The 27,721-nt window shown below is 32.9% G+C and overlaps 1 protein-coding gene across 1 annotated transcript in view; it reads left to right on the top strand.

Annotated features, from left to right (window-relative positions):
- Gabrg1 (gamma-aminobutyric acid type A receptor subunit gamma1) overlaps positions 1-27,225 on the top strand; it is a 93,700-nt gene extending 66,475 nt beyond the window's left edge. The window contains exons 4-9 of the mRNA XM_047567570.1: positions 1,516-1,736; positions 2,626-2,708; positions 4,820-4,957; positions 5,084-5,236; positions 10,274-10,485; positions 21,454-27,225. Coding sequence (XP_047423526.1) covers positions 1,516-1,736; positions 2,626-2,708; positions 4,820-4,957; positions 5,084-5,236; positions 10,274-10,485; positions 21,454-21,723 — 1,077 coding nt within the window. The 3' untranslated portion in view covers positions 21,724-27,225. The remainder of the gene's footprint in view (positions 1-1,515; positions 1,737-2,625; positions 2,709-4,819; positions 4,958-5,083; positions 5,237-10,273; positions 10,486-21,453) is intronic.
- Positions 27,226-27,721: the final 496 nt, after the last annotated feature.

Consider the following 27,721-nt stretch of genomic DNA (forward strand, 5'->3'; position numbering starts at 1 on the left):
GCAAAAATTTATAAGAAGAGCAAAATAGGAGAGGAAGTTGGCTGTTACCATGAGAGAAATGAGAATGAGAATCCAGAGAGACAGAAAAGTGAGAGAAAAAATATATAAAGATTTTTTAAAATATAAAAATACAAGAATACACAACAAAACTGTAATATACTATTCAGACATCCCATTCCTCAGTAAATTGATGCATGAAAAATATTTGGATTCAAAGATAGTAGAATTGTGAGGGGCAGGGAAGGAAAATGGGAATGGAAAATTGAACAATTGTTTCCATGGCTTTCAAAAATATTTTCAGTTTCCTTTCTCTGCTGATTGGGGGGGGTCATCTGAAGTTTGAAGGTAGCTCCAGTTCAGTGGGTGCCAGACTGGTTGGCAAACTGGTAGCAAGATACCCTCACACCCTCTTCCAGTCTTCCCACCTATCATAGCTGGCTCTTCTCATCCCCATGCACTTCAGGACTCACTGGGCTGGAGAGGGCCCAGTTCTCTCCAGTTTCTCCAACCTGTGCTCCCCCCATCCCAGGGAATTTCCCCCAGTCTCCAGTTTTCCACACACGAGCCAGGCCCAGACTGGTCCAAGCAGGTCCAGCTGCAATCTGATGGATCTGGGTTTCAGATTCCTTAGCTCTGCCATTCTGCAGTTCCAAGATCTCAGTGCCTTTTCAACTTGCAGACAGACCACCAGGGATGCACTCACACAAAGATGCAACCCTGCAGAGGGCAGTCAGATGGCGGCCAGTAGCACACCCACCAGAAAGACCTCAGGTACAACCAGACCTGAGGTACCCCAACATTATATCTCCAGTCCCTGACCAAGGTCCCCAGACTAAGGTGGCTGCGCCCTGAGATGGCAACAATAGTGGTAGCAAAACTGCAAGCCCCTTGGCCCTGCACTCCCAGGCCCTGGCTGGTGTCCCAAAATGGGGGCAGCTGCATATAACCAAACCTATAGGTACCCTGACAATGGACTTCCAGGCAGCAGAGGGCAGTGGGTTATCTATGGGCTATTGGTACGTGATTGGCATGCAATCAGCTGGTGAATGGCGGGCAGTGGGTAATGGGCAGGCAAAAGGTGGGCAAATGGGCAAACAGCAGGTGATCAGAGGCCGTCAGTGGCTATTGGTGAGTGATCTTGTTGTTGGGCTTCCAGGCCCTGGCCAGTGTCCTATAAATTTGCTTTTTAAAGCAAATATGTGAATTTGCTTTTACCTTTAATGCCTATATCATAAAGAAGACAAAACTTTGAATAGAATTTATAAAGTAGAAGAAAACGAAGCAACACTGGGCAGCAGACATTGCTGTAAGTCTTGGATTTTATTTTATATGATTCACAAAAATTATTGGAAGAAAGAGTTAAGAAAATGCATCATTTTTTTTCTCCAAAAAGATTGAACTTAAGTGCTATTAATTTGTAGGAACCTTATAATGTGAAAATTTAAACCTTTGAAAAACAAGCACCTATAATACTGGCTTTATTAATATGTCATTATCACTCTTTTTATCCTTTAGGAGTACACAATAGATATAATTTTTGCCCAAACCTGGTTCGACAGTCGTTTGAGGTTCAATAGTACCATGAAGGTGCTCATGCTTAACAGTAACATGGTTGGAAAAATTTGGATTCCTGACACTTTTTTCAGAAACTCAAGAAAATCAGATGCACACTGGATAACAACTCCTAATCGCCTGCTGCGAATTTGGAATGATGGACGAGTTCTATATACTCTCAGGTAATATCGTTTGAAAATTTTGTAGTTACACTAATTTATTTTCAAATCTAATATTTAATTAGTTTTTGCATTTTCTCCTTCAAACTTGCAGTTAGGAAATGTGGAGCTCTTTTTCTTCTGCTAAAATCTAAAATGGCGAAATGTTTGGGCACAACTTAATCTCAGAGTTACTATTATGTGAAAAGTAACCTGTAATGCAAATTATTGAGATTTTTCTCTAGGATCCTATCTTGCTATAAAATTCTATAATCTGAATTTCAAACAACCTCTATTAGTAAAACATCCTCAAGAAAGTAGTAGAACTTCTTTAAGAAATGATTGATGTATAAGGTTGCTGTGTAAGGCTCAAATATATTTAGTTCATTTCCTTGAAGATATCTGCTTATTAAAAATTATTCTTAATGGGAAAATATTCATGATAAATTAAGATGAAAAAAATCGTAACACTTAACCACGTACAATTTGTTAATCTGGTGTGTGCATACACGTGCAGGTAAGTGCATGTGTATTTTTGAAGATCCTGAAGTATGAATTTTTTTAATCACTGTTATTTTGGTATAGGTTCCTTTGGGTTATACATGACAATTGAATCTATTTTGATATAATTATACAAACATGGTGAAGTATGAGTTTTTTAAGTAGAAATAGATTTCATTAAAATATATACAGAAGTGACATGGTTGGCTGGAAAGGAGAATGTTAGAACTTTCACACTCACCTAAAAATGTTATAATATCATCATTTAAGACTTTGAGACTTTAAAATGATTATTGCATTCTAATCCATGATACTTCATTACTGTAGGCTAAAATCATGTTTTGTAATTAGATAAGAAAGTTTAGCAATTGAAAATTGTCTTTATATAATACTCATCTTTTCATCTAAACAGATTGACAATTAACGCAGAATGTTATCTTCAGCTTCATAACTTTCCTATGGATGAACATTCTTGTCCACTGGAATTTTCAAGTTGTAAGTCAGAAAATACTTGATAATTTCATCAAGTTTAGTCTCAAACTTTGTTTCTTTAAAAAATGTAAAACAAAATGAGAAAAAGGACATTAGAAGAGTGGATTATATTCAACTCAGATAAAATAATTATAAATAATGCATGAATTTCTTGTTTTTAAATCAAAAACTGACAATAAATGTGCAGTGAATGTATACATGTTTTATTAAATTATCTTTACAACTTTTAGGGTATTCAAGTATATTGTTCTTAACTTGAATAAATAAAGGGGTGCTTAAGATAGGTTTGTATTCAAATGTTTTTACAGAGTTGGAAAAAAAAAGTTGATTCAAAGTATATTCATTTTCCTGGAGTCAACATTTAAATTTACTGCCTTAGATTTTAAAATGTGTTTCAAAAATTGTTTAGGTAAAGAATATTTACTACATGAAAAGCAAATATTTGAAAAGACTATAATGAGTTGGAGATGAACTTCTTTAATTAAAGGAAAAAAAAAAAACAAAATATAGCAGTGGTTAGAACTAACTTGAACCTAACATTTTATTCCAAGAAAAAATAGTTATAATATTTTTATTGCAATATTAATTTTATTTTATACTCACTAATATATTTGTCCTCTCATATATTCTTAGGAAAATACTCATCTAGATAATAATTAGGCAATATAAATGACTTTAAAAAATGCTATTGCTTATATCCACAAATCATCTAATGCTATTTTCCTACCTTCACAATTGAATTTTTTTTCACAGTTTACATTTTAGAACCTATTCTCAGTAGATTATGATCTAAGTATTTATTCATAAGTATTTCCCCACCTTAGTAAATTCTAAATATTTCTTGTAGCCCTTTATTAAAGATTTTCTTGGATAATCTTCATGAATTTTATCTCATTACCACATCTTTTTATATTAATGATGTCATATCTCCCTCAATGTATAAGATAGCCATATCAGGGCTAAAGACTTGATTAATACAAATTGTCAAGCAGAAGTAAATGTAAATACCTGATGATGTAGCAGTTGGTGCCCTCTCCCCTAGTTGACTTTCTTAAATCTTGTGATTTTGCCTTGACTTTGATTGCCATTACTGGCAATTAATAATCCATCCCTGTAAATGCAATTGGATGTCAATGACCCAATGCAATCATCATAAGTACCTTTTTCAGGCATTCTATACAGGCCTAGTAGGAAATTTAGCCTCTACCTCTAATATTTCATAACAAATATGTGTGAAAAATTTTACTCTAACCCCAATATAAAGTCAATGTCTTTAAAATCAGAGTGGCTAAATATCTACACATTCATGTTTATTTATATCCACATTCCTATATATTATCACTTTTCACTCAATTTCCTCTGGAATTATAATGATAGGAATGATGGAAAAGCAATGTAACTACAACCCTAGAGAGCAAAAAGGAAAACTTTCTTAAATAGGTCAGCAGAGATGAAAGTGAATTTATTGCATTACCAATAGGATATCCTGCAAAGTCATATACTATTTTGGAAATATTAGAGTATTTGTGAATTCTGTTTTTAGAATATAGTCGAGCAACCCTTGTACTAAAGCAATTAAAACTTCATATTATTAAAATATTTCAAAAAACATACAAGTGATCAAATATAGGGAAACAAATATGACCACAAAGAAAAAAAAAGAAAGAAAAGAAACAATCACATAAAAAGTTGAAACCAGAAGGTTAAGTTGCAGGCAATTGTGACCTGAGAACATTTTCAAAACATGGTAATTCCTTGCTTTGGTTTTGACTGTCTTGCGGGGTGAATTCTAATAGAATATAATCTTTACATAAATCGTGATATAAAATGTTGAATACATAGGATTCATGTGAAGAAGTGTCCCTACTCCCAAATATCAAGGGCTAAAAAATAAGTTGGCTGTGACATTAACACAGAGGATGAAATAACTTTTAAACATGATTATGCTTTAAACATGCATATTTCATTCATTTTTTTCTATATATGACATATCTTATAATAACACATGAGGGAAGAATCTCCAAGAGTTGGTTTTTGGATAATGTTGGTTTTGCAATGTTAGCAGCTTTGAAATTTGCTAATCTATGTATTTTTTATTTTAATTCTCCTGCCAGATGGATATCCTAAAAATGAAATTGAGTATAAGTGGAAAAAGCCCTCTGTGGAAGTGGCTGATCCTAAATACTGGAGATTATATCAGTTTGCCTTTGTAGGGTTACGGAACACAACTGAAATCTCTCACACGATCTCTGGTAAGGAGAAAACACAAACTGGTGAATGATGTTAGCACAGAATGGCTTTGGCATTTAAGTATATGAATTGAAATGTACACTTTTATACATTTTCTAGCCAAAGTAAAACATGCATTTTTCTTCCAGGGGATTATATTATCATGACGATTTTTTTTGACCTGAGCAGACGAATGGGATATTTCACTATTCAGACCTACATTCCATGCATTCTTACAGTTGTTCTTTCTTGGGTGTCTTTTTGGATCAATAAAGATGCAGTACCTGCGAGAACATCACTGGGTATGATATATAATATTATGCAATATTTTCAAAGGATTTTTAAAAACATTGTGGTAAATAATAGTCTACAGGTGCAAATACTAGAAATATTCCTTTAGATCATAATCAGGGGAAACATACAGAGAAATTCTAGTGAAATACCATGTTGAAAGGAATGTATGAAAAACAAGTGGAAAATAAAATAGTAAAGAACTTGAAATTTCAGAAAATTCCTTATTTTACATGCTAAAGGAGGTCAAAGGAAATATAGATTCACAATAACAATTTATACATGAAAATCATACAAAATATCTGAATCTCATTTTGGTAAATGTTTTCGAGACTTTAATCAAGTTTTATTTTATCACTAATATTCATTATTTATTTGCTAGTGCATGTTTGAATGGCTCTAAAATTCCTTCCTCTTATAGTGTTGCAAATAAACAGTCAACTGTTCCAAAGGGCAGGTACCTGAAAGGAACAGGAAACTCCCTAGCTTATGTAGTATATAAAATGTGCAATTAATCTGTGAATATTTGAAGGTATTTGTTTAAAGAGTAATTTGTAATTCATAATGGATAAAATAATTTTTTTTCTCTTTCTATAGCAATCTATTGTAGTAACCAAATCATATGGGGAAATCAGTGACTAATTACCACATATTTTTAAAAAAGAAAGTGATGACCTACATTCATATATTCATACACAAAGAAAATTTACTAATTGATTAATTTATTTTCAAAAATCAGTCTAAGATATGAATCTTAATTGTGTGTCAATAATTATGATGATAATTATGTATTTAAAAACAAGGAAATTTGAGACAGTTTCTATTTCAATGGTAAAAAGTGTTCATGTGGTTTTTCTAATAATTCCATTAATAAATAATTAATTAAATTAAATAATTAAATTAATTAATTAAATAATTCCATTAATAAATATAGTGAACTACATTCAGGTGTAGTGGCATATGCCTGTAATCCCAGCGACTCAGGAGGCTGAGGTAGGAAAATTGCAAGTCCAAAGCCAGCCTCAGCAAAAGTGAGGTGCTAAGCAACTCAGTGAGACTCTCTCTCTAAATAAAATACAAAATAGGGCTGAGGATGTGGCTCAGTCAGTGTTCGAGTGCCCCTGAGTTCAAACCCTGGTACCAAAAAATTTTAAAATTAAAAAAAAAAATACAGTGAACTTTAAATCACATAAAAGTAGCAGCAATGATATCTGAAGCAAGTAGCTCTAGAAACGCATTTTCTTTGCGACTCTATGTACTCATAAGCATTATTTCTTTCAATTATTTCAAATTGTTTTGTGTTTTAAAGTCTATGTATTATTATAGGTTCTTTATATGCTACTACGATTATAAGTTAATATATTTGCTTTTATTTTTATATTATTTTCCCAAAGAGAATTTGAGTGGATTATTTCTATTAGATTTGTATAAAAAATCATATGCCAGAGTGCCATGAAAGAGCGAATCCAATTTTATGTTTTTACATGAATTCATATTTTTTTCAATACTACTAGCATGTGTATTGCCAAGATAGGCATAGCTAGAAATAACTTAAAGTAGACCTCTTATAATTATAGGCCCTATGAAATCATAGAATCGATTTCCTAAGTGTTCATACATATGTTTACATCTCGTTGTGGGGCAATTTCCTGAAGTAATTTACTCAACATTGCATTTCAACATTTATGGAATGTTTTCTGTGAAATAGGGAGCATACTTGGTGCTGCTCTGCTAACAATAAACAAAAGTTAAAAAGTGTTCGTGTGCATGGGACTTTTTAGTGTGGAAAAGGGTAATGATAAAATACAAAAAGAGTGTTACATTTCAGTGAGTGATAAAGGCTATGAAAAGAAGTAAAATAAATGGTCAGAAAATGGCAAGAGATGTGGGTGGACACGTTTGCTATAGCAAAATGTGGTGTCCCAAGTGTCCTCTGTGGAGATGGCATTTGAGCAGCAACCTAATGATGAAGGGCTTGGTGGATATTTGGTAGAAGAATAATCCAGGCAGGAAGACCTTGCCGTGCTAAACTTGGTGTTCAGAAAGATGACAGCTGTGGCTAGAACTGACTGAATAGTGTCAGAAAGTGAGATTGGAGGATGGACAGTGCTTGGATCATTTAAGTCTTTGGGAGCCATTTTTAGAACTTGGATTTTTTTCCATCTGTGATGAAAGATTATCATAGGATCTTGACCCAGAGGAAGCCATGGAGAAAATAATAATGATATCTGAATTGGTTTCTTATTGTGCTTTTATTATCCCGAAAATTTTGTTATTATCAAAAGTTCAGAGATACTTTAATAGGCAATCCATCATGGTCTTCTCAATTTAATAACTGTGATATTAATTGCTAAATTTCCGAAAGCTAAATTGTACTGTGGTATTCCTTACCTTATTAAACAGAAATGTAATAGTGTTTTATTAAAGCAACATTTAATATAATCATTTGATATTAAAATACATCCACACATTGACTTTAAGGTTTTTAAAATCGAGATGGGACTTTATTTTGGAATCCAGAAATGGTTACAAAAATCTTCCTTTGTCTGGTTATAGGGATCTTTTATTTAATACCTTCCTCCCCAAAAGTGTGGAAGTTGAGGGAAATAGGAGACTTGCATTTCTTGAAATTATTTAGCAATTACCATATACAAAGTATTTAAAATACAGTTTTGGTTTCAAAATAATTGAAGCAAAAACTCTCAGGAATAATGGGAGAAATGGACATATTTGCAATCTTAATTGGACATTTTAAAGTCCCTTTCTCATTAGTATGAAAACTACAAGAAAAAAATCATTCAAGATGTAGAAGATCTGAATGAGATTATCAACTACTTGAACTGATCAATGTATATTGAGCACAGCACCTAACTTCAGTACATATAATATCTTTATGTGCATGTGGAACATTAACAAGATTTCAGCATAATTAAAAAGATTCAAGTTTTCCTGCATATATTTTCTAACAAATATGGAAGTATGAAAGATTGGTGGGATGAGACAGACACTACTCTATGTACATGTATGATTACATGAATGGTGAGAATCTGTATTGTGCACAATCACAGAACTGAAAAGTTGTACCCCATTTGTGTACGATGAATCAAAATGCAGTCTGTAAAAATTTAAAAAATAAATAAATTTAAAAATGGAAGTAAATTTAAAGTTAACAAACATAATGTAACTAATAATGTCCTCAAAGTTTTGAAATTTAAAAAAGAATGATCTTTTGTATAATCTTGGGTCAAATAAGACACAAAGGGAAGTTAGAAAATATTTCAAACTGAATTTTAATAGAACCTACCTTATAAATGCATGTGAGACACAGGTGGATCTAATGTTTGCTATCATGCAGTACAGTGTCTGGTAAATCTTTCGGCAGAGCTGGCATTAGAACAGTGACTTAATGAAGTATGAGGCTGACACAGTACTTTAGTTAGAAACTATAGTTTAAAATACTAATGTTAGAAAGGAATAAAGATTTAAAATCAGTAACAAGTATCCATTTTAAGAATAAGTAAATTAATTACTTTTTAATGTATTGATTATAGGTATCAAGCAAGGTATTACTGTGCTAATATTTAGATGAGAGGCATAGGAGTCAGGAAATTTCCTTAAGATAGTAAAGTTAATAGGTGGAGTCAAGGAGTAAATCTGCATTTGCTTCCAACACACTTGTGACATTTTCTTTTCCAAGTCTAAGAACTGGTAAAACTAGAAAGATGGGCATGTTCCAACCATAGAGCCATATATAGTGTGCTAAAGAAGGAGAATTACAGCAGTTTAGGCAAGAAGAGGTCTGGCATGTGATTTAGGTAACCAAGATGAGGCAGGACCTGATGGCGGGGAGATGTGGTGGAGGAGCGATGCTTCGTTCATAGCAGCCAGGAAGCAGAGAGAAAGAAGAGGCCACACAGAATATGCACCCTCTGAGGTCTCGTTCCCAGTGACCCATCTCCTCCAGTCACAAACCACCTGCCTACAGTTACCAGTCAGCCCATTCAAACTAGGATGGACTGATTAGGTTACAGTTCTCACAATCCATTCGTTTCACCTCCAAACATCCATGCATTAGCACAGAAGCTTTGGGAGGACCGTTCATGTGCAAACTATAACAGTGACCTAAGATTAATGGCAGGAACCACAAGAAGGCCAGTGGGTAAGAAGAGGTAGTTATTTCCAAAGACATACACAATGGGGTAGGGCTCCTGGACATATCCCTATTACACATATTGAGTTATTAAAAATATAAATCTTTACTCAGTCCTTCTGAAGCATTCACTCGGTATAATTATGCCTAGATACTTAAACACTAAGGTTAAAAAGTAGGTTTAAGTTAATTTATCAAATGAGAAGGCTGTATGTTCATTTGGATTAATTTCAACCACGTATAGTAGAAAATCTTCAACGGCTGTTGCTTCAGTTAGGTAGAATGGTGTATGATCCCCCTGAGCAAGCCTAGTGTTAGGTAGGACAAGGTCACATGGAACACTGAAGTGGGGCGCATGCAGGCTCCTAGCTTTCTTCTGAGTTGTGAGTAATCTGAATTCCCAGGATCATTGACTTGTCTAAGATGTTTGCAGGCTCTCCAGCCATTGCATTCCCACAGAACGCATTCAGAGAGGGAGAGAGAGGCCTTTCCCACTTCATCGATGCCATCTTTTAGACTGCTTTCATTCTGGACTCATTTCCCCTTGGCTAGATCTTAGCCTGTGGTCATATTCTGCTGCTGAGAAGGTGGCAAATGAAGTTGTTCTTCCAGGCAACCACATAATAGTTAAAAAATTGGTATTTTATTACAATGGAGAAAGAGACGGATGGATATGGGCATCAATTTGCAGTCCACAGTAATTTAAATGACTCAAATTCACAGACACAAAGAGCACATTGAACATAGCGTAGCCATGGTTACCAGTAATTCTTTCTGTAAATCCCTGGTAATCATATTCTTTTGTTTCCATTGTTTATTTAAGCTCAAAATGTTGCCTGATCAGATGAAAAACTAGAGTTAAATTATTTTTAATCTATTTTTTCTCCTCTCTCCATAGGTATCACTACAGTTTTGACTATGACAACCCTGAGCACAATTGCCAGGAAGTCTTTGCCTAAGGTTTCTTACGTGACTGCGATGGATCTCTTTGTTTCTGTGTGTTTCATTTTTGTTTTTGCAGCCTTGATGGAATATGGAACTTTGCATTATTTTACTAGCAACAAAAAAGGAAAGACTACTAGAGACAAGAAGTTAAAAAACAAGCCCTCGGTATGTCACAAAAGATTTTTTTCATAAATGCCAATTTACTCAGAGATGCTGTTTCAAATACTTGTGTGGTTATTTGCTTAAGGTAACAGGGATTGTCTGCGGCACTGTGACAAAAGATACACAGAAAGATGAAACTGGAGAGCCCAACATTTCCTGCCAATTTTTATATTTATATTTCCTCAATATTCCTATTGGATCTCCCTTGCAGAGTAATTTCTAATATGATAAAATCTTCCACAAGTGGCATATATTTTTGGTACCTAAAATAATTTTTAGGATTTGTCCTCAATTCTATTTTTGTGTTAGAATTTGGATTTCAAATAAATTCAAATTGTTACATAGTTACACTCCCTTAATCCTCCTTTCCTATCATATATTATCTACCTTAATTTATACTATATGGGTTCATATATTAAAATTTATTTTACTGATTCTAATATACTTAAGTATTGGATAATTGATCATAACTTCCTTATATAATGGCAATTATCAATCTGAAAGTTATATATAACACTAAGTGTTTCAGGCACTCCTCAGAGCATTTTATATGCATGATTTCATTTATTCTCAGAAGATAAAGAATAAATTCAGTGATTTCAGAAGGACAGCTTAGTAAGTGAGAGGTCCAAGACTCAAACTCAGGTCTGTTTTGGTACCAGAACTCAAACTTGTAACCCTTTCTTCATATTTCCTTATTCTCAGGAAATTCAAAAAAGTAGACATTTATTTCTCCAAAATTAACAAAAAGATGCTTCATCATTAATTTCATTAAGTGTTTTCAAAACTGATTTGTTCCAAAATACACAAATAAAGGAGAACTGTATAAACCAGCTACGATGGGTGCAACTTTAAAAGTCTGCCATGTTGTATATTCAGTGAGGCATGGAGTTTTCCATAGTACCTAGTTAGTTTCAGGATTCAGTGATTTATTTTTTCTCTCCTTTTTTTTTTTATTAGTTTCTTTATGAAAATTTGCCATACATTTAAATTATAATTTACTTTTCATGTTATATTCCAAGGGGCAAGCCCTGTTATATTTTGTTCTCAGACTCCCACAATATTCTAAAAGCAAAGCACATTTCTGGCAGTACAAATTTGAAGATTTGCGTTGTGCAATGAGCCTGTAACTCTTTAAGATTACATCATTTTAGCTTACACATAGTGATGTCCCTGAATGAACACACCAAAGAGTAAGAATGTCAGCTTTAAAATTCATTGCTAACTTGTTAGGTAAAGAAAAATGAAGGTTTTCCTTTATTTAAAGGAAGGTACCTTTAAGTAAAGCCAGATTTAATTAAATCTGGCTAGATATAATTTGTATAGCATGTTAGATTTTTTTGTATAGTGTGTTTACTACCTTCAAAATTTTAGTTCTGGAAATTTTGATTGAAAAGGTTCAGAATAAAAATAACAATAGATGTTGGTGTGGATGTGGGGGAAAAGGCCCACTTGTACATGGCTGGTGGAGTTGCAAATTGGTGCGGCCACTCTGGAAAGTAGTGTGGAGATTCCTCATTTTGACCCAGTTATCCCACACCTCGGTTTATAACCAAAGCACTACATATTACAGTAACACAGCCACATCAATGTTTATAGCAGCTCAGTTCACAATAGCTAGATTGTGAAATCAACTTAGAATGCCCTTCAACATACGAATGGATAAAGAAACTGTGGTGTATATACACAATGGAATATTATTCAACCATAAAGAAGAATAATATTATGGCATTTGCAAATAAATGGATGGAATTGGAGAATATCATGCTAAGTGAAATAAGCCAATCCCAAAAACCCAAAAGTTGAAAGTTTTCCCTGATAAGTGGATGATAATATATAATGGGACTGGAGGAGTTGGGGGTGAGAGAAGAATGGAGGAACTTTAGATTAGGTAGAGGGAAATGAGAAGGAGGAGGGCGCAGGGGTATGAAAGATGGCGGAATGAGACAGACATCCTTACTCTATGTACATGTATGATTACACGAATGGTATGAATCTACATCGGGCACAACCATAGAAATGAAAAGAAATACCCCATTTGTGTACAATGAATCAAAATGCAGTCTGGAAAAATAAAAACGTAATTTAAAAAAACTAATAATAGAAGTCAGACAAAGTATACTCTCAAATGGATTTTCTAATTTCACTCTAAGAATACAGATCATAGGTTCTGTCATTTTATTACCTAACGACACAAAACTGAAAAGTGGGTGTTGTAGGGTGGTTGCTGGTCTGTTGACTGCAGATCATGGCATAGTTCTAGAGAGCACGATGACTCCAAAGAGCTGAGACAGTGGAAAGCAAATGTTAGAATTGTGATGTTATTCAGACCTGAGTTCATAGATCCTGTTCTAGTATAGTTATTTAGGAAAAAAATAAATCTATCAACTATTTAAAATTTAATCCAGGATGCAAAATTCTATATATAAAAAAACCAAGAATAGAAATTAAATGACAGCTTTGAACCACTAAATGATGACAAACAGCAATAGTTCAACTGACATAACTGACTACCTAGGTGACACAAATATTTTTTTGCAGTCATCCCAACTGAAGTTCCTTAGTCTTTCTTTCTTTGTGCAGTTATGTGCTTAATGAGCTCTTTCAGTCTTAAATTGTGCTTGAAAGCCCAGGATTAGTAATCAAGTCTGACTTCCTGCCTTGTTCAATGTTCAGTCATATGGACTTCCTAATCAGGTAAATAAGAATGTACTTTTATAAAGAATAGACAGCCCTTTGTGTTTTTGAGATTGGTTTATTTCACTTAGCGTGATAGTCTCCAGGTCCATCCCTTGGGTGGCAAATGCCATAATTTAATTCTTCTTCATGGCTGAGTAATATTCCACTGTCTATAGACCACATTTTCTTTATCTCTTCATCTGTTGAAGGGCACCCAATTTGTTTCCATATCTTAGCTGTTGTGAATTGAACTGCTATAAACATTAATGTCACTGTGCTGCTATCATGTATACCTAAAAAGAAAAAAGAAAAAATATATTTACATTTTTAAAAAAGAATAGACAACTCTGTTTGCTGTTATCTTATATATTCTACTTAAGGGTCTTGTGGAATCCACATGTTTCTTTTTTTCAATCAGGAAAATTAAACATGCAACCTGGGCTCAGAGTCCTGCAGCATCTTGTCTTTATGCCTGCTTGTGCTTTGACCACCCCTTTTTATCTGCCTCTTTCTCCTTCATTTTCTTTAATAGACTTAAAATTCTGAATAGTTTGAAGTTCAGAACTCCCCCCCCCTTTTTTTTTACAAATATTTGAAACAATGGTCAGGACAAGACTATGCTCCTTTGCCAGAGTCACGGTAAGGTCAGCGTGTGAGTTAATGAGCAGAACTGAAGTCCCCTTCTTGGCATCTCTTCAACTGCTTAGAACTAAGCATCCTAGAAAGTCCTGATTTATTTTCTTTAGGTAGAGATTATAGTTGAACACCACAGATTATTAGCAATTATGAACCCTTTAAGAAAAACTTGAATTAATAAAGATGTTTTCTACTTTATTCTCCATATGAACTCTTTCTTCCTGTCTTCTTTTGTCATTCTCGTTTTCATCTATTTTTCAATCTTTCTTTTATTTGTCCTGCCTGGTTTCTTTCACTCTTCCTTTCTCTCTCTGTTTTCTTCTTCCTTCTTAATTGTGCATATTAATGACATTTGATTAGGTCCACATTCCCATCCAATATATATGTTTTTTTCTTCATTGCCACTCATTAAGAATGTGATTAGGTATATTGTTATTCCTCTATCAGGAACTAGATATACACATTTGAGAACAGAAGTCATTTTTAGGGTCTCAATTTTTTTAAAACATAAAATGATAGAAATGTATTTCCTCAGTCATGGATGAGGTAATTTTGGGACAACAAGAATGCGTTCTCTGGAGCCAGGTGTGCTGGTACGCAATTGTAATCTCAGCAACTTGCCAGGCTGAGGCAGGAAGATTGAAAGTTTGAGGCCAGTCTCCGCAAGTCAGTGAGACCCTCAGCAGCTTAGTGAGATCCTGTCTGAAAATAAGAAATAAAAATAGGGATGTAGCCCAGTGGTAAAGTGTGCCTGGATCCAATCTGCAGAGCTTAAATAAATAAATAAATAAATAGAAATTTTTAAAAATATGTTCTCTGCTTTTGGACATCTTTCAATCTTGTTGTGGGAAAATAGAAATTCAAATATAAGATAATAAAGTGAAATATATATAACAGTGCAATATAAAAATCCAAAGTAAAGAAAGAAGCTAGTAGAGAATTAATAATGAGATGGATATTTCCTCATACAGTTTCAGAAGCAGAATATTTTTTACAATGAATATAAATAAGCTAAAGAATAATATATATATATATATATATGTACATTTTTTTTGAGGAGCTGTTCTTGTTGACATAGGCACTAAAAACGTGGTCTATGTAGCCAATACCTAGCATCCCAGGCAGTCTTGAGATACCGTGCAATATGGTCTGTGAAACATTGATTTATCAGGCACACAGCGTTGAAAACAGGCTTATGTCAATGTGGGTCACAGTGAAGTAGGAAGACTTCCTTTAATTTCAAGTGTAAATAATTCATTCCAAAAGCATGCAAACTAATTCTTTCAAAGGGTGTTTGGGTAGAGAAAATTTCAGAGAACATATGACATCACTGAAGTAATTCTTTGAAAAATAAGTTACAGTTTTCAGAAGAAACAAGTAGGGATAACATTGAAGACAGAGAGAAACATATGAGCTGAGTGTAGCTTACGAATGAAAACAAAAGGTAGACATTTATGTCCCAAACATTGATGGCTCATCTGGTTCCTACCAGCTACATATGGCTAGGTTGATTTAAGTTAATTAAAGTAAAATTTTAATATTCAGTATCTTGTTAGCACTAGCATATTCAAGTGCTCAGTAGTTACATGTGGTGACTGCTTTCTTGGACAAAGTAGATTCGGGACATTTCTATCAGGACAGAGCTGGTTTAGAGAATGGGAACCTTAGAAAATAAATTAACCCATGCTGAGGTTAGAAAAGTAGTTTTGGGCCAGATTGTGCAGCCTGCAGTGCAATACAAAGCAGGTAGATTTTGTCTTATCAGCACTGGTAAGTCACGCACATCGTTTTAGTAGGATAGTATATTTACATATATGTTTTTGAAAGAAAATTAGAAGTAACAAAGTATATACTTGGATGGCAAATGAGTCAGGAAAATAAATTTGGAGACTGTTACAATAGTTCAGGAAGTACTACACTATTGAAAACCAGAACCTAAGTATTAGGATGAAGATAAAATATAGAGAGATTTTCTTCCCAACTCCCACCTCACAAACTCTTCTCTGCAATGAAGAGATAATCTTCTTTAGTTGATGCATATCTGTATGAATAAACATCCACCTTTCAGAGTATGTATTAGAATCACAAAAAAAACGCATCAATCTATAATTTCACAAATTTTGCATATTTTTTCCCTGAAATGGCATTTGGCAAAGCTCCCAGGAGGGATTATGTGATATTGGTGAAATGTGAAATACAGCAAAATTGTTCCTGAAGGAATTGTAAAAAGTCAGTGGATGGTGGGATGTTTTCAGCAGATAGGGTCATCATTTAATGTCAGTTGTGACAATGGTCTTATGATGTTCCTCTGCAGGTGTCTAGATACCACCAATGGCTCTTCTTTCCACTTTGGCTTTCATACAAACTCCTTTCATGCTTTTCTTCCTACTTAAAGCACCACGGACTATTACATCTGAAAGAAACAAGAATAATCATTGAGGAAAACTCATTTAAAAAACAACTAATTTTAAACTAATAGTAATACAGTATATGGTTGAAGCAGATAGATAAATGGATCAATAATGTACAATTAGGAATAAATTCTCTACCTAGCAACCTTGGTCCCAAATCAGAATGAACCCTGTTTTCACATTCCTCTGATGATTATTTTGTGCTTTTAATTCTTGGTATACCAAATTTTAAGGTATCAAAAATAGGAAAAAAAAAATCAAAGAGTAATTAGCTCTTCTACTGTTACCTTATTCTCTCGGTATTTTATTTTGTGATTTATAGTTACTATATTGGTTAATTTTTAACGTTAAGCTTTGACTTGATGTTTGTGACTGCCAATCTGATTATCATTTGTAGGTAAACCTTTTTCTTTTCTTAACATTTCCATTGTGTTGGTCATGGTATAAAATATTTATTAAATATCAGTATATTTTTTTACTTCAATACTTAATAGACCCCTCTGCTATTTTTGTGAATTTTTTTCATTCTTTGTTCCAGTAGGTTTCTATTTTGTCCTCTAAAACCTATTGTTAGATGCTTTTATACTTCCTAGGTTAACTGTACATTCCAGATTTTCTTTGTATCATTATTTTCAGTAAGGTTTTTTTTTTTTTTTTCTTGTATAGGATGGGGAATTTCCTCAAGATTTTAGTTTAGATTTTTTTTGAGTATTTTAAAACTTATCCTAACATGTTGAATTTCTGAGAGGTCTTATTTTCTAGAACAGCTAGAAAATAAGACCTTTTCCTATAATGGATTTATCAGCTCAAGTACTTTTGAGTGAACTAATTACAAGGATTATGTTCTTGTTTACTGATTTATTAGTCAGTAATTCTAACTGTTTCATATCACTTTTTTCTTTTGTGTTGTTGGTTTACCTCAAAAGTTCTTAATGGTTATTCTCCAGTGGTCCCTGCAAGTGTGTTTTCTAAGTGTCGAGTTTTCAGTTGTCAGATTTCATTTTTGTGTGTGTTGGGGAGCATAACATCTCATTGCTTCCAAATATACACACACATTCTCTAAATGATAAATATTAGGACAATGAGGACATTACTAGAACATTCCAACACTGCCAAAGGAGTCCTAATCTTCCCTGAGATGGTGGGATGTTATTAATTATTGTCCTCCAAGAAGTTATGGAGCTCCCACAATGAGCAAACCACCACCTGCCAGCCTCCGACTTCTGGGCATGCACAGTACAAGGGCTGGTTCAAATCAGCGCAGATGATCCAGGATGGGCATTTAGCTGACACCATGTTTCCATCCTATTTAACATGCCATTCTTTCTCCCTTAGGGGAACATCTCTAGAGTTTTGATGGAAAAAAAACATTTTCCACATGCATGTTTCCATTTCCTTGGCATTTCTGAGATGCCTTTACCTTAGATAATTTTTTTTTCCCATTGGCCTCTGGTCTTTGACTTTCACAATTTCTAACAGGCAGATTGACTACTCCCCCTCACCAAAATCCACCCCCTGTTTTAAGTACTGACCCGGATTTCATAATTATCTGATTATTTCATTATTATTATTATTATTTCATTATTTTGAACATTCCGACTGATGCTTACATAAGATTTATACAAGAGAGGTAGAGAAAAACCAGTGCTTAGGTTGGCATTCTCACGTATAATGTTTTACAAGGAGAATTAATGAGTAATATTAGCATTTCATAACATTAATAAATTTATCTAATAATATTTGCTGTTTATATTACTAATTTAATAACATGCATGGTATTAGCATATAGTATAAATAGTAATTAAATAAATACATAACTTTATGTTTTAGTTAGCCTTTGCATCACTGTGACCTAAATACCTGACAAGAACAATTTAGAGGAAGAAAAAATGTATTTTGGTTCACTATTTCAGTGTTTCAGTCCATGGTGGGCTTACTCCATAGCTGGGCCTGAGATGAGCTAGAACATCATAGTAGAAGGGCATGGAGGAACTTTAGATTACGTAGAGGGAAATGAGACGGAGGGTTATGAAAAATGGTGGACTGAGACACATCATTACCCTAAGTGCGTGTATGATTACACAAAAGGTATGAATCTACACAGAAACAAAATGATGTACCCCATTTGTGTACAATGAATCAAAATGCAGTCTGTAAAAATAAAAAAATAAAATATTTTTTTTAAAAAAAGAACATGAAAGAGGAAAACAACTAAGAACCTGAAAGCCAGGAGGCAGAGAGAGCTCTACTCACCAGGGACAATATACAGACCCTGAAGTCACACCTAGTAACCTTCCTCTGGCCATATTCTACCTGCCTATAGTTATTAATTCCATCAGGGAATTAATCCACTTATTAGGTTTCCTCCTCTCATACTCTAATCATTCTCTCTATAAATTCACATATGAGCTTTTGGGAGAGTCCTCATATCTAAACCATACTACTAAATATATGTATTTTATATTAAATGATGATTTATCTAGTTCTTAATCTTTATTTGACATTTGTCTTGGTGATGAAAATATTATTTTACATATTTCAGTATATTATTAATATAATAGTAAAATAGCACTTGATGTATGTATCTTTAGTAGTGGGAATGGAATGAATTTCTGAAAATTATTTTTAACTCTAATCTTAGTGACTGTGAAAATAATAAAACAAGGGCTATCCTCTAAGCTATAGTAATACTAAAAGAAAATCTTGTTCCAGTGTGTTGTGTCTTTTTATTTCACTTTAGCTGATTTACTTTTATTTTTACAAAGTATGCTGTCTTGGAGGGTAGCCAAGATAGTGTAGTTGTACTTCAGAAAGTGCCGTTTGGAATGTATATATTCTTCCCATTAATCATTCAGTGGTTTCCAACTCAGAAGTCTGTGTGTCAGCAGTATTTTATTTTATTGATACTGTGTCAGAGCTTTGGTATTTTTTTCTGCCTAGATAGAGTCTATTTCTGTTCACTTTCATTATTAATTGAACTACAGTTTCTTTTAATTTATCAATTTGGTTTTTTGGAGGGAGGAAAGGAGTAGCAAGAAACAAGAAAATTGTCCAAGTATCATTAAAAGAGATTCTCCATAACAGTAACCACCAGATTAGTTCATTCATAAAGTGAACTGTTGGCAGATTTTCTCCATTTTTGTGCACTTTCATTCTTGATCATTCCTCTCATGCATAAATGATATCTTCTGACACCATATTTCTGTTTATGGCAGTGCTGAGTGACATAGGGATATAGGAAATATGTCTTCAACCATATAAACCTTAAATGTGTCCGCTAACAAACTTGTATTTTAATCAGGTTTCACTCTGATTTGCATATGAAAATATGCTATTTAAGTATTAAGTGGCAAGGAAATGAATATCAATTGGTCTCATTTTTTACATAATTTTAGTGCTCCACAAAAATGTTAGAGTCTAGTCAAGTACCACAAGGTTCACCCTCAAAAGAACTGTCGTTAACACTGCATAATAAGCCACCTCTGTTTATTACAATATGTCCAAGTGCAGTCATGAATTTATTTGTGTTTAGGCCATTGATGCTTATCTCCAAGCTGAACATTTTGTTTCCAATATGGATATTATGACTGCATGTCTCCATCTTTTTCAAATATCACTACATGCAGTTTTTTGCTTCATTTTGAGTATCATGAATTTTTAATATTTACTGACTTGGATTCTGTTTCTTTAAAAAAAAATAGAATGACTTTGAATATAGGTCCAAATTTCAAGAAATTCTTATTTTTGTTTAATTTGTAAACTCTTTTCCATAAAGTATTTAATTTGTCTTGCTGTGGGAGTTATCTTTTTCAAAGTTCAAACTAAAATAATTTTGGTAAACATTCACATTAGAAAGAATTAAGATCAAGTTAAAATAATTTTTATAAAATGGCATTTTATTTAGCATTGTGATAATAAAACCACTGATTATAATAAGTTGTTAGATTACAACTTAGATAACCCTTAAAATAGGCAGACGTTCAGAAGGACCAGTTACTAAAACTGCTGTCTTCATGCATATTTTACATGCTTTTTTATTCAAAAATTTACTAAATTTTTTCCAGGTACTCTTTAAGTTCAGGATTTGTTGTTATTATTGCTTATCACTTTTTTGTCTTGTTACATATTCTATAGTTGATGATGGTACGTCCTTATTGGGAGTCAGTGGTGAAAAGAACAGTAACAGCAACAATAATGATTATCTGCTTAAAATTGAACACTTGCTACTTCACATATTTTGCTTGGTGCTTGATGGGCATCATCTCATTTAATCCTCAAACAGAGCTACAGTATTGTTGTTGTGACTCTTTCACAGCAGAAGACTCAGGCAAGAGAGCAATTGTATTTCCTGTTCAAGTTTATACTACTCTGCTCAATTAGGTAGAATTTCAGTCCGTCCAACTCTAAAGTCCTTACCTTCTTGCTCTATAATATTCTGGTATTGACTGATTTATGATACTTTCAAAAACACTTTTCTCTCTAAGTATTATTCAGATACTGGCATTATAAAATGTTAATTTGATATGTTTTCCAAGTAATCCTGATAATTGTGGTAGCTATTATTACCAGGTAAGATGAAGCACTGATCATTCCACAGGAGTTATGAAATTTACTCATCACAGCCATCACAAAAATTAGGTGCTAATATAATTCCAGCTATGATGATAGCCAGAGTGGTAAAATGGCCAGTTTTGAACACCAATTGTTCCCAAATCTAGGTTTTTACCTTCTGTACATCTCTTCAAAATATGGCACTTTGCACTTATACACTACAAACTCCCAATTTTTTTTTGTCCATTTACTTCTTATGCTTTTTGCATTTTTAAAATGTCTTCTTTGTTATTTATTCTCATTATTACAAAAATAAATAACAAGATATTTCAAACAAACATATTGCATTGTAAACATTTTAGTGTAACATACCATAGAAATATAGGGTTTATTCTAATTTAAGTATTAGATTCGAGTTGACAATATTTCGGTGGACCAACTTTCTAAAGGCATAAAATATATATTTATTTTTAGAGTTATTTGTATTGTACATAATCTTTGGAATGTAAGGAAAGTTATGTGTTGCAGTTGTAAATTGTAATCTAAAAATACATTAAAATTGAAAATACTTGATTTTTGGAAATCACGATTACTTGTATTGCTTATCAGTCTCCCAGAGTTTTTCTTGAGGGAACAAATTGATCTGTCTTTATGCTGCTTTTTTGTCTCAAAAACTAATTTATTATTTTGTCAGCTATCCCCTGGTCTCCATGCTGGGTCCACTCTGATTCCAATGAATAGCATTTCTCTGCCGCAAGGAGAAGATGATTATGGGTATCAGTGTTTGGAGGGAAAAGATTGCGCCAGCTTCTTCTGCTGCTTTGAAGACTGCAGAACAGGATCTTGGAGGGAAGGAAGGATTCACATACGCATTGCCAAAATTGACTCCTACTCGAGAATATTTTTTCCAACAGCTTTTGCACTGTTCAATCTGGTTTACTGGGTTGGCTATCTTTACTTATAAATTCTACTACTAAACAAAAAATCATAAGATATCTGACTAAATCTGATGTAATCTGCTGTACTTCAGTAATATGAGGGTCAAATTAAAATGTGAAGAATCCAATGGTTAAAATCTGAATAGTATTGTAACAATTTTAAGACCTTCATAGGTAAATAAAATAACCACTTTTAGTTTCATTTACATAAATTTATAGGAAACTGATTAGATGTCAGATCCAGTAGGTTAAAATATTATTATATGTATTTTTAATTTACAGATGTCCTGTTAAGATTTTGAATGCCTCATAAGTTATATGATACATATTTTAAAGATGAAATACATTTAATATGTATTTTGTTTAACTATAACTATCATTGTAATGGAGGACTAATGCCTAATATTTAATAACTTTTTTTGCCTAGAAAAGTTGCTTACTTGATTTTTTTTCTTGATTTTTATTTATCTGCCCCATTTGGGATACACTTCGTTAAAAACAAATCCATGATTTCCTTGGATTTATTTCCAAGATGTTTTCATTATCCAGAAGACATTATTTTTTAATTCTTAAAAACTATTTATTGTGAATTGACAACTTATAGTTGCATAAATTTATGGAGTGGAAAGTTATATCATGATCTATGAATACAATCTGAAATAATTAAATCAAGCTAGTTGGGAATTACAGATGACTTATGAAATGGCCAGTTAGTATCAATCCTTTAATCCAGTCCATTTCCTGATTCAATATTAAGCAGAACTTCAACAATATTTAGTTGAGGATTTGCAAACTTGGATGGAAACTACTAGCATCCATTTTTTGAAAAGCAAGGTGAAAAAATTTCAGGAAAAATGTTGCATTTATCCATTTTATTTTCTGTTTAATGATATTTATGAAGCATGAAGATGTTAACACTGAAATGCTAAAAACTGCCCACACTAAAATTAAATGCAAAGGGAAATGATAATTGTTTTTTTTAAGTGCTAAAAGAGTGTTTACAGTCCCTGAGTTAACAAGCATTAGGGAAGAGTAGTTGCATGTATTCTTAATGGTTAAAAAGTTATTTAGCAAATTAAGTTGCAAGTCATATTGAGGATATGCTCTTGAATATGTGGTGTTAACATTTGTTAGACCTTATGTACCTGGGAAACAGCTTTAGGTCTGTATCACAAATGACCTTTTCCTCCTCCTGAGTTCTGGGTACGGTTTCACAACTACATTATAAAAGGTTCTGTTCTCTTTTCTAGAAAATGGGACAAGCCTCAAAATCATGTTAAAGGTGGAATTTTTAGAGACATTTTCAATGAACATTAGTGTGGCAGCTCTCTATATTTCTACTGACAGCAGCAGAAAAAGTGCTGATAAGGTCTCATTCTATGTAAAGACTATCAATACTTGTCAACTATCTCTAGTTAAGAAGGGAATTAAAGTTAGGCTTCAATGATCATATTTGTTAGTCATTTAGCATATCAATTGCTTATATGAGCTCCATATACATTCAATACAACCTGATTTTCTGGAGAATTACCACAGTCTGCTTGAAGATAAACTTTAAAAAATGTTTATATTGCCAAGAGCAAAATCAGAATTAAGAGTTTTATGATTGAGGACTGAAAAGAGTTGATGATGAAGCTATCACTTACATATTTGACACGTGAGTTTGTAATGTGGGGTTCCTCCATTTGGTCAGTGAGTGGGGCTCTGGCATGATTATACTTATGTTTTTGGAACATATAGGATTTTTTCTTCTTAATCAAAATATACTTCACTGGGTATTACCTGGCTGAATTTGATTTTTTTTTTTTTTTTTTTTGCTTTGCTTTTCTACTCTGAGAAAAGTAGCAGGAACTGAACATTAATGAAAATGTCCACTGAGACTGCCTTTTTTTTAAATGGAAAGCCAGTTAAACTTTGGCTATGTATATATTCATTTGTAGATTATTCATGCATTCAGGTTTATAACATTGAGTATTGGCGGATGTCCTAACGTGCACATTCATTTCAGGATAAATGAAAAATAAAGTATCCATGAAGAAATAAAATACTTCATTAAATTTTTTATGGCTAGTTCACATGTTTTAAGCTACAGCTTGCTCATTATCATGGGGCAGTTTTGACTTTGGGGCTCTTTCAATTGTATCTGAGCATGACTACACTTTAAAGTACTTAAAACGCTTGATATAAATAGCCTTCATTTTCTCATTGGTGTTTTATTAACTAGACTTTAAATGTTGACAATATTTAAAAGTGAGAATAAAATTGATGAAAATATAAAAGATGATTTTCTATTTACATTCCTTGTATATAAAAATAAAAAAGCCCTTTGTTTTCAAAGCTACTATTATTTTGAGCAGTTTTATTTAAATATGCAGATCAGAAAGTGAGGTATACAAACTGATTATTTCTAAAATTAAGAATGAAAATGTCAAAATGCATTTAGACCCTTTTTCAAGAAATCAAAAGAACTTATTTTCAAATGGGAGGCAATCCAGTTTTTGTTCCTTTCTTTTTCTAGGTATTAATTTTACCATTTTGGGAAATACCTTTTGAAAAAGTCTTTCTCTTTTTCCTGGTGGTTTATGTCTAAATTTATTGGATTTACCAGGACTTGTGTTCCCTGGATGAAAAAAAGAAAAAGTTTTTAACACTTATAGCAAAACAGTGGATAAAACAGATGAGAAAGATAACTGAAGCAGAAAGATTTAGTAGAATCATTTTATAAAAATGTAAATTCATGTAGATCTAGCCTCTAAATATATGACCAGGATGCAAAAGTTCTGAAAAAGAAATGCAATTAGCACATTTTTTTCCCCATTTAGATTTACAATAACATGGTAACTTTTTATGTATCCTTGAACTGCATGGATAAAATTAGACTCACTTGAAATTAATTACTACAGTGTTGAGTTGTTTATAAAAACAATACTGGTACTTAGAGTTCTGAGAATTCAGTAGGGAAAGGGAACATTTCCCCCAGGAAGTTTAACTAAATATAAAGTTTTGATATAAACAAAAATCAGACAATTCTTTGAATGCATTTTCTTGTAAGTTAAAGATAGATTTCATTAAGATGTTTTTAAAATGGATCAATTCTGGACAAAAGCACAGTAAATATGGGTAAATAAGGAAGTGATGATCAGGATTTTTTGCCTTTAGTGTGTTTCCATATTCAGGTATCTATGTAGTCATAAAACAGACCAGATCTTTCCTTAAGAACAAGGACAAAATTGAGGACTGCTTTCTTGACAATGACTAAAGATCAAAAAGAATAACTGGTAGTACTCTCACACCAAGGGGCCCATAACTATAAAGCTGAAATTGTGTTTCAAGTCAATGTATTATAACTGAATGCATTCTATACTTTGATTATATAGAAAAACTTTAAATAGGATGATTTGTTTGAGCAAAATTGAAACTAACAACTAGTATTTCAATAAACACAGCAAATGAGTAAATACATGCATTACAATGATCCAATTTCCATGTCAGTGCTTATTCTCAGTCTTGTAAAGTTTGATGGAGCAAGAAGTCACATTCGCGATTATTTCATTGGTCTCAGCACCAGGGTTAACGTGACCCAATTGATACTTTAATGGTTTAGCATTTGTCCCATTATAGACATTGTGAAAATTATCTCTGACCAAGTATGTTGTTTGAAGTCATCAAATTTATTCAGCTTCTCAGTGTCGTGGTATATGAAGGTCACCTCTAATTGGTACTGTTTCTGTTGACCATTCTTTGTCTTCTACTGCTAGGAAGGGTTTATCATGCCACTATGAAGTTGCGAAAACTATTAACAAGTCTTTATTAAATAAATTCCTAATGGACTTTCCAAACACCATTGACCACATTTAAACATAAGGTTGGCTCTGATTTTCTGTGCTTGCATTTTGAAAGTAAAGTAATCCAATTTAAATATTTATGTAGCACTCTATATAAAGTAATGTTCTTTGTAATTTAAAAACATAAAGATGAACTCTCAAGGTACAGAGAGTCAAATAAACAAAAAGATTAGTTATACAATTCAAGGAAAGGAGGACAACATTGAGAAGATTTCATGGATATATGTTTAGAGATGAGAAACAGGGGATTCGATATGTTAATAGGTGAGGAAAACAGAGATCACAAATTCCAGGTGAGAGGATAACTTGGATAAAGAAACAGAATCATAGGCACAAAAAATTTCATTTTAATTGGTGGTTAAGATTCATATAGAGCCATTCGAAGGGCTGAAAATACAGTCCTTTTCCTATGGTAGAGAAGCAAGAATACATACTTCAGGAGATGAGATATTATAAATTCATAAAAAGTACACAAAGATACTGGAATACAAAAGAGCCATTATTAAAACTGAAGAACCTTCATCTTATTGGTGCATGATCTTGGGAGTAAGAAAAATAAGGAAGTTAAGTATAGAAGCTGAGGGGATGAAGATTAGTACTTGGGGCTGGGGTTGTGGCTCAGTGGTAGAGTGCTCCCCTAGCATGCACAAGGCCCTGGGTTCGATCCTCAGCACAAAATAAAATAAAGGTATTGTGTCCACCTAAAACTAATAAAAAAAAAAAAAAGAAAGAAAGAAAGAAAAGAAAAATTGAAAAAAAAGATTAGTACTCAAAGACAGAAGTTTTCAGTGGAGAGAGGGAGAGATTGCCTTTCTTAAGAAAGAAAAGTGACAGACATTAGGCATTGATTCATAAACAATATTAACCAAAAGACCTGGTGTGTGTGTGTGTGGGAAATCCTTTCTTTAATACTTATCTGAGAGTAAAAGGACATGAAAGCGCTACAAAGAAATTCTGGTTGTGTTACAATCTTGTTTCCTATTGCATTTTAATCCAGTGATTATATTTTAAGAATCTATGTTTTTTTCCTGAAGTGTAAATCATGGATGATCTGTCCAGATTAATATTTTCATTAAATCTGTTCCTTATTGAAAGGTTTTTCTCTTAACTAGTCTCTTGTTTTCTAGCCACGACACACACATATACACACCATATATATATCATATATACCTATATGTTTTGATGGACAAGGAGAGGAAGAGAAGAGAAGCATGAATATAAATAAGCCACTGTGATACCAGGCAAATTCAGGAAATTGATTTCTGATCCTCAAACAATTTCTGAAATATTTGACTTAATAAATAAATGAATTTTTTATTGTTAGACAATGAAATGTACCTGGACCCTTTGACTCTGAGTAGTACATACTGTGATAACTGAAATGTAGCCAAGCAAAAAGGGATAATGAACAGACTTTTAGGATATTATTGACTTAAATGGAAATATTTTCAATTTCAATAAATTGCTGTAATAACGGCTATTTGCATCCATTAAGTGTATGTAGTTACTTCACATAATAAAATTTTACGGTTTGTGATGAAAATGGCTTCTACTTTAGTTCTGCTTCATGATTTTGAGAAGCATTTGTAAGTGTGTGGCAAAAATATTTCAATTTTTTCAAGTGTTCTGTACATTCATGATCCTAAATACAAACTAAACTAGTAACTTGTTGTGAAATAAAGAGTTTACATGTTACATTTTCTTTAACATGTGTCCTTTTTGATAGTTTACATACAGCTGTCTCCCTGAATTGTTTTAGAGTGTGTGATCATGACATTAACACTGAAGTTAATTTCTGATCAGTGTTATTTCACATTTTGTTGAGTTAAGGCAATTAAGGTAAGAGTTTGTCCTTGATAGAGTTTTAAAAAGGAATTGAACTATAAGATGTTAAATAAAGATAATTAATATTTATAGTTTCATTATTCAGACCATAAATTTCTAGATTATTCCAACAATTTGTGATTTCCTTCTAATATGAACTGTCCTATAATCTTACTCAGGAAAATCAATGAAAACAATATATATTAGGAAAAGCACTCAGAACATTGCAAATAACTCATGTTATGAGAAAGTCTGGTTTCACTTGAGAAAAAAGTTACCAAAGGAAAATTGAAAGCCAGAAAATCAGGAAAATGAGATTTTTTTTTAAGTCTTCCCACTTCTCTCTTCCCTGACT

This window comes from Sciurus carolinensis, chromosome 10 (genome assembly GCF_902686445.1).
Source record: "Sciurus carolinensis chromosome 10, mSciCar1.2, whole genome shotgun sequence".
Classification (NCBI taxonomy): domain Eukaryota; kingdom Metazoa; phylum Chordata; class Mammalia; order Rodentia; family Sciuridae; genus Sciurus; species Sciurus carolinensis.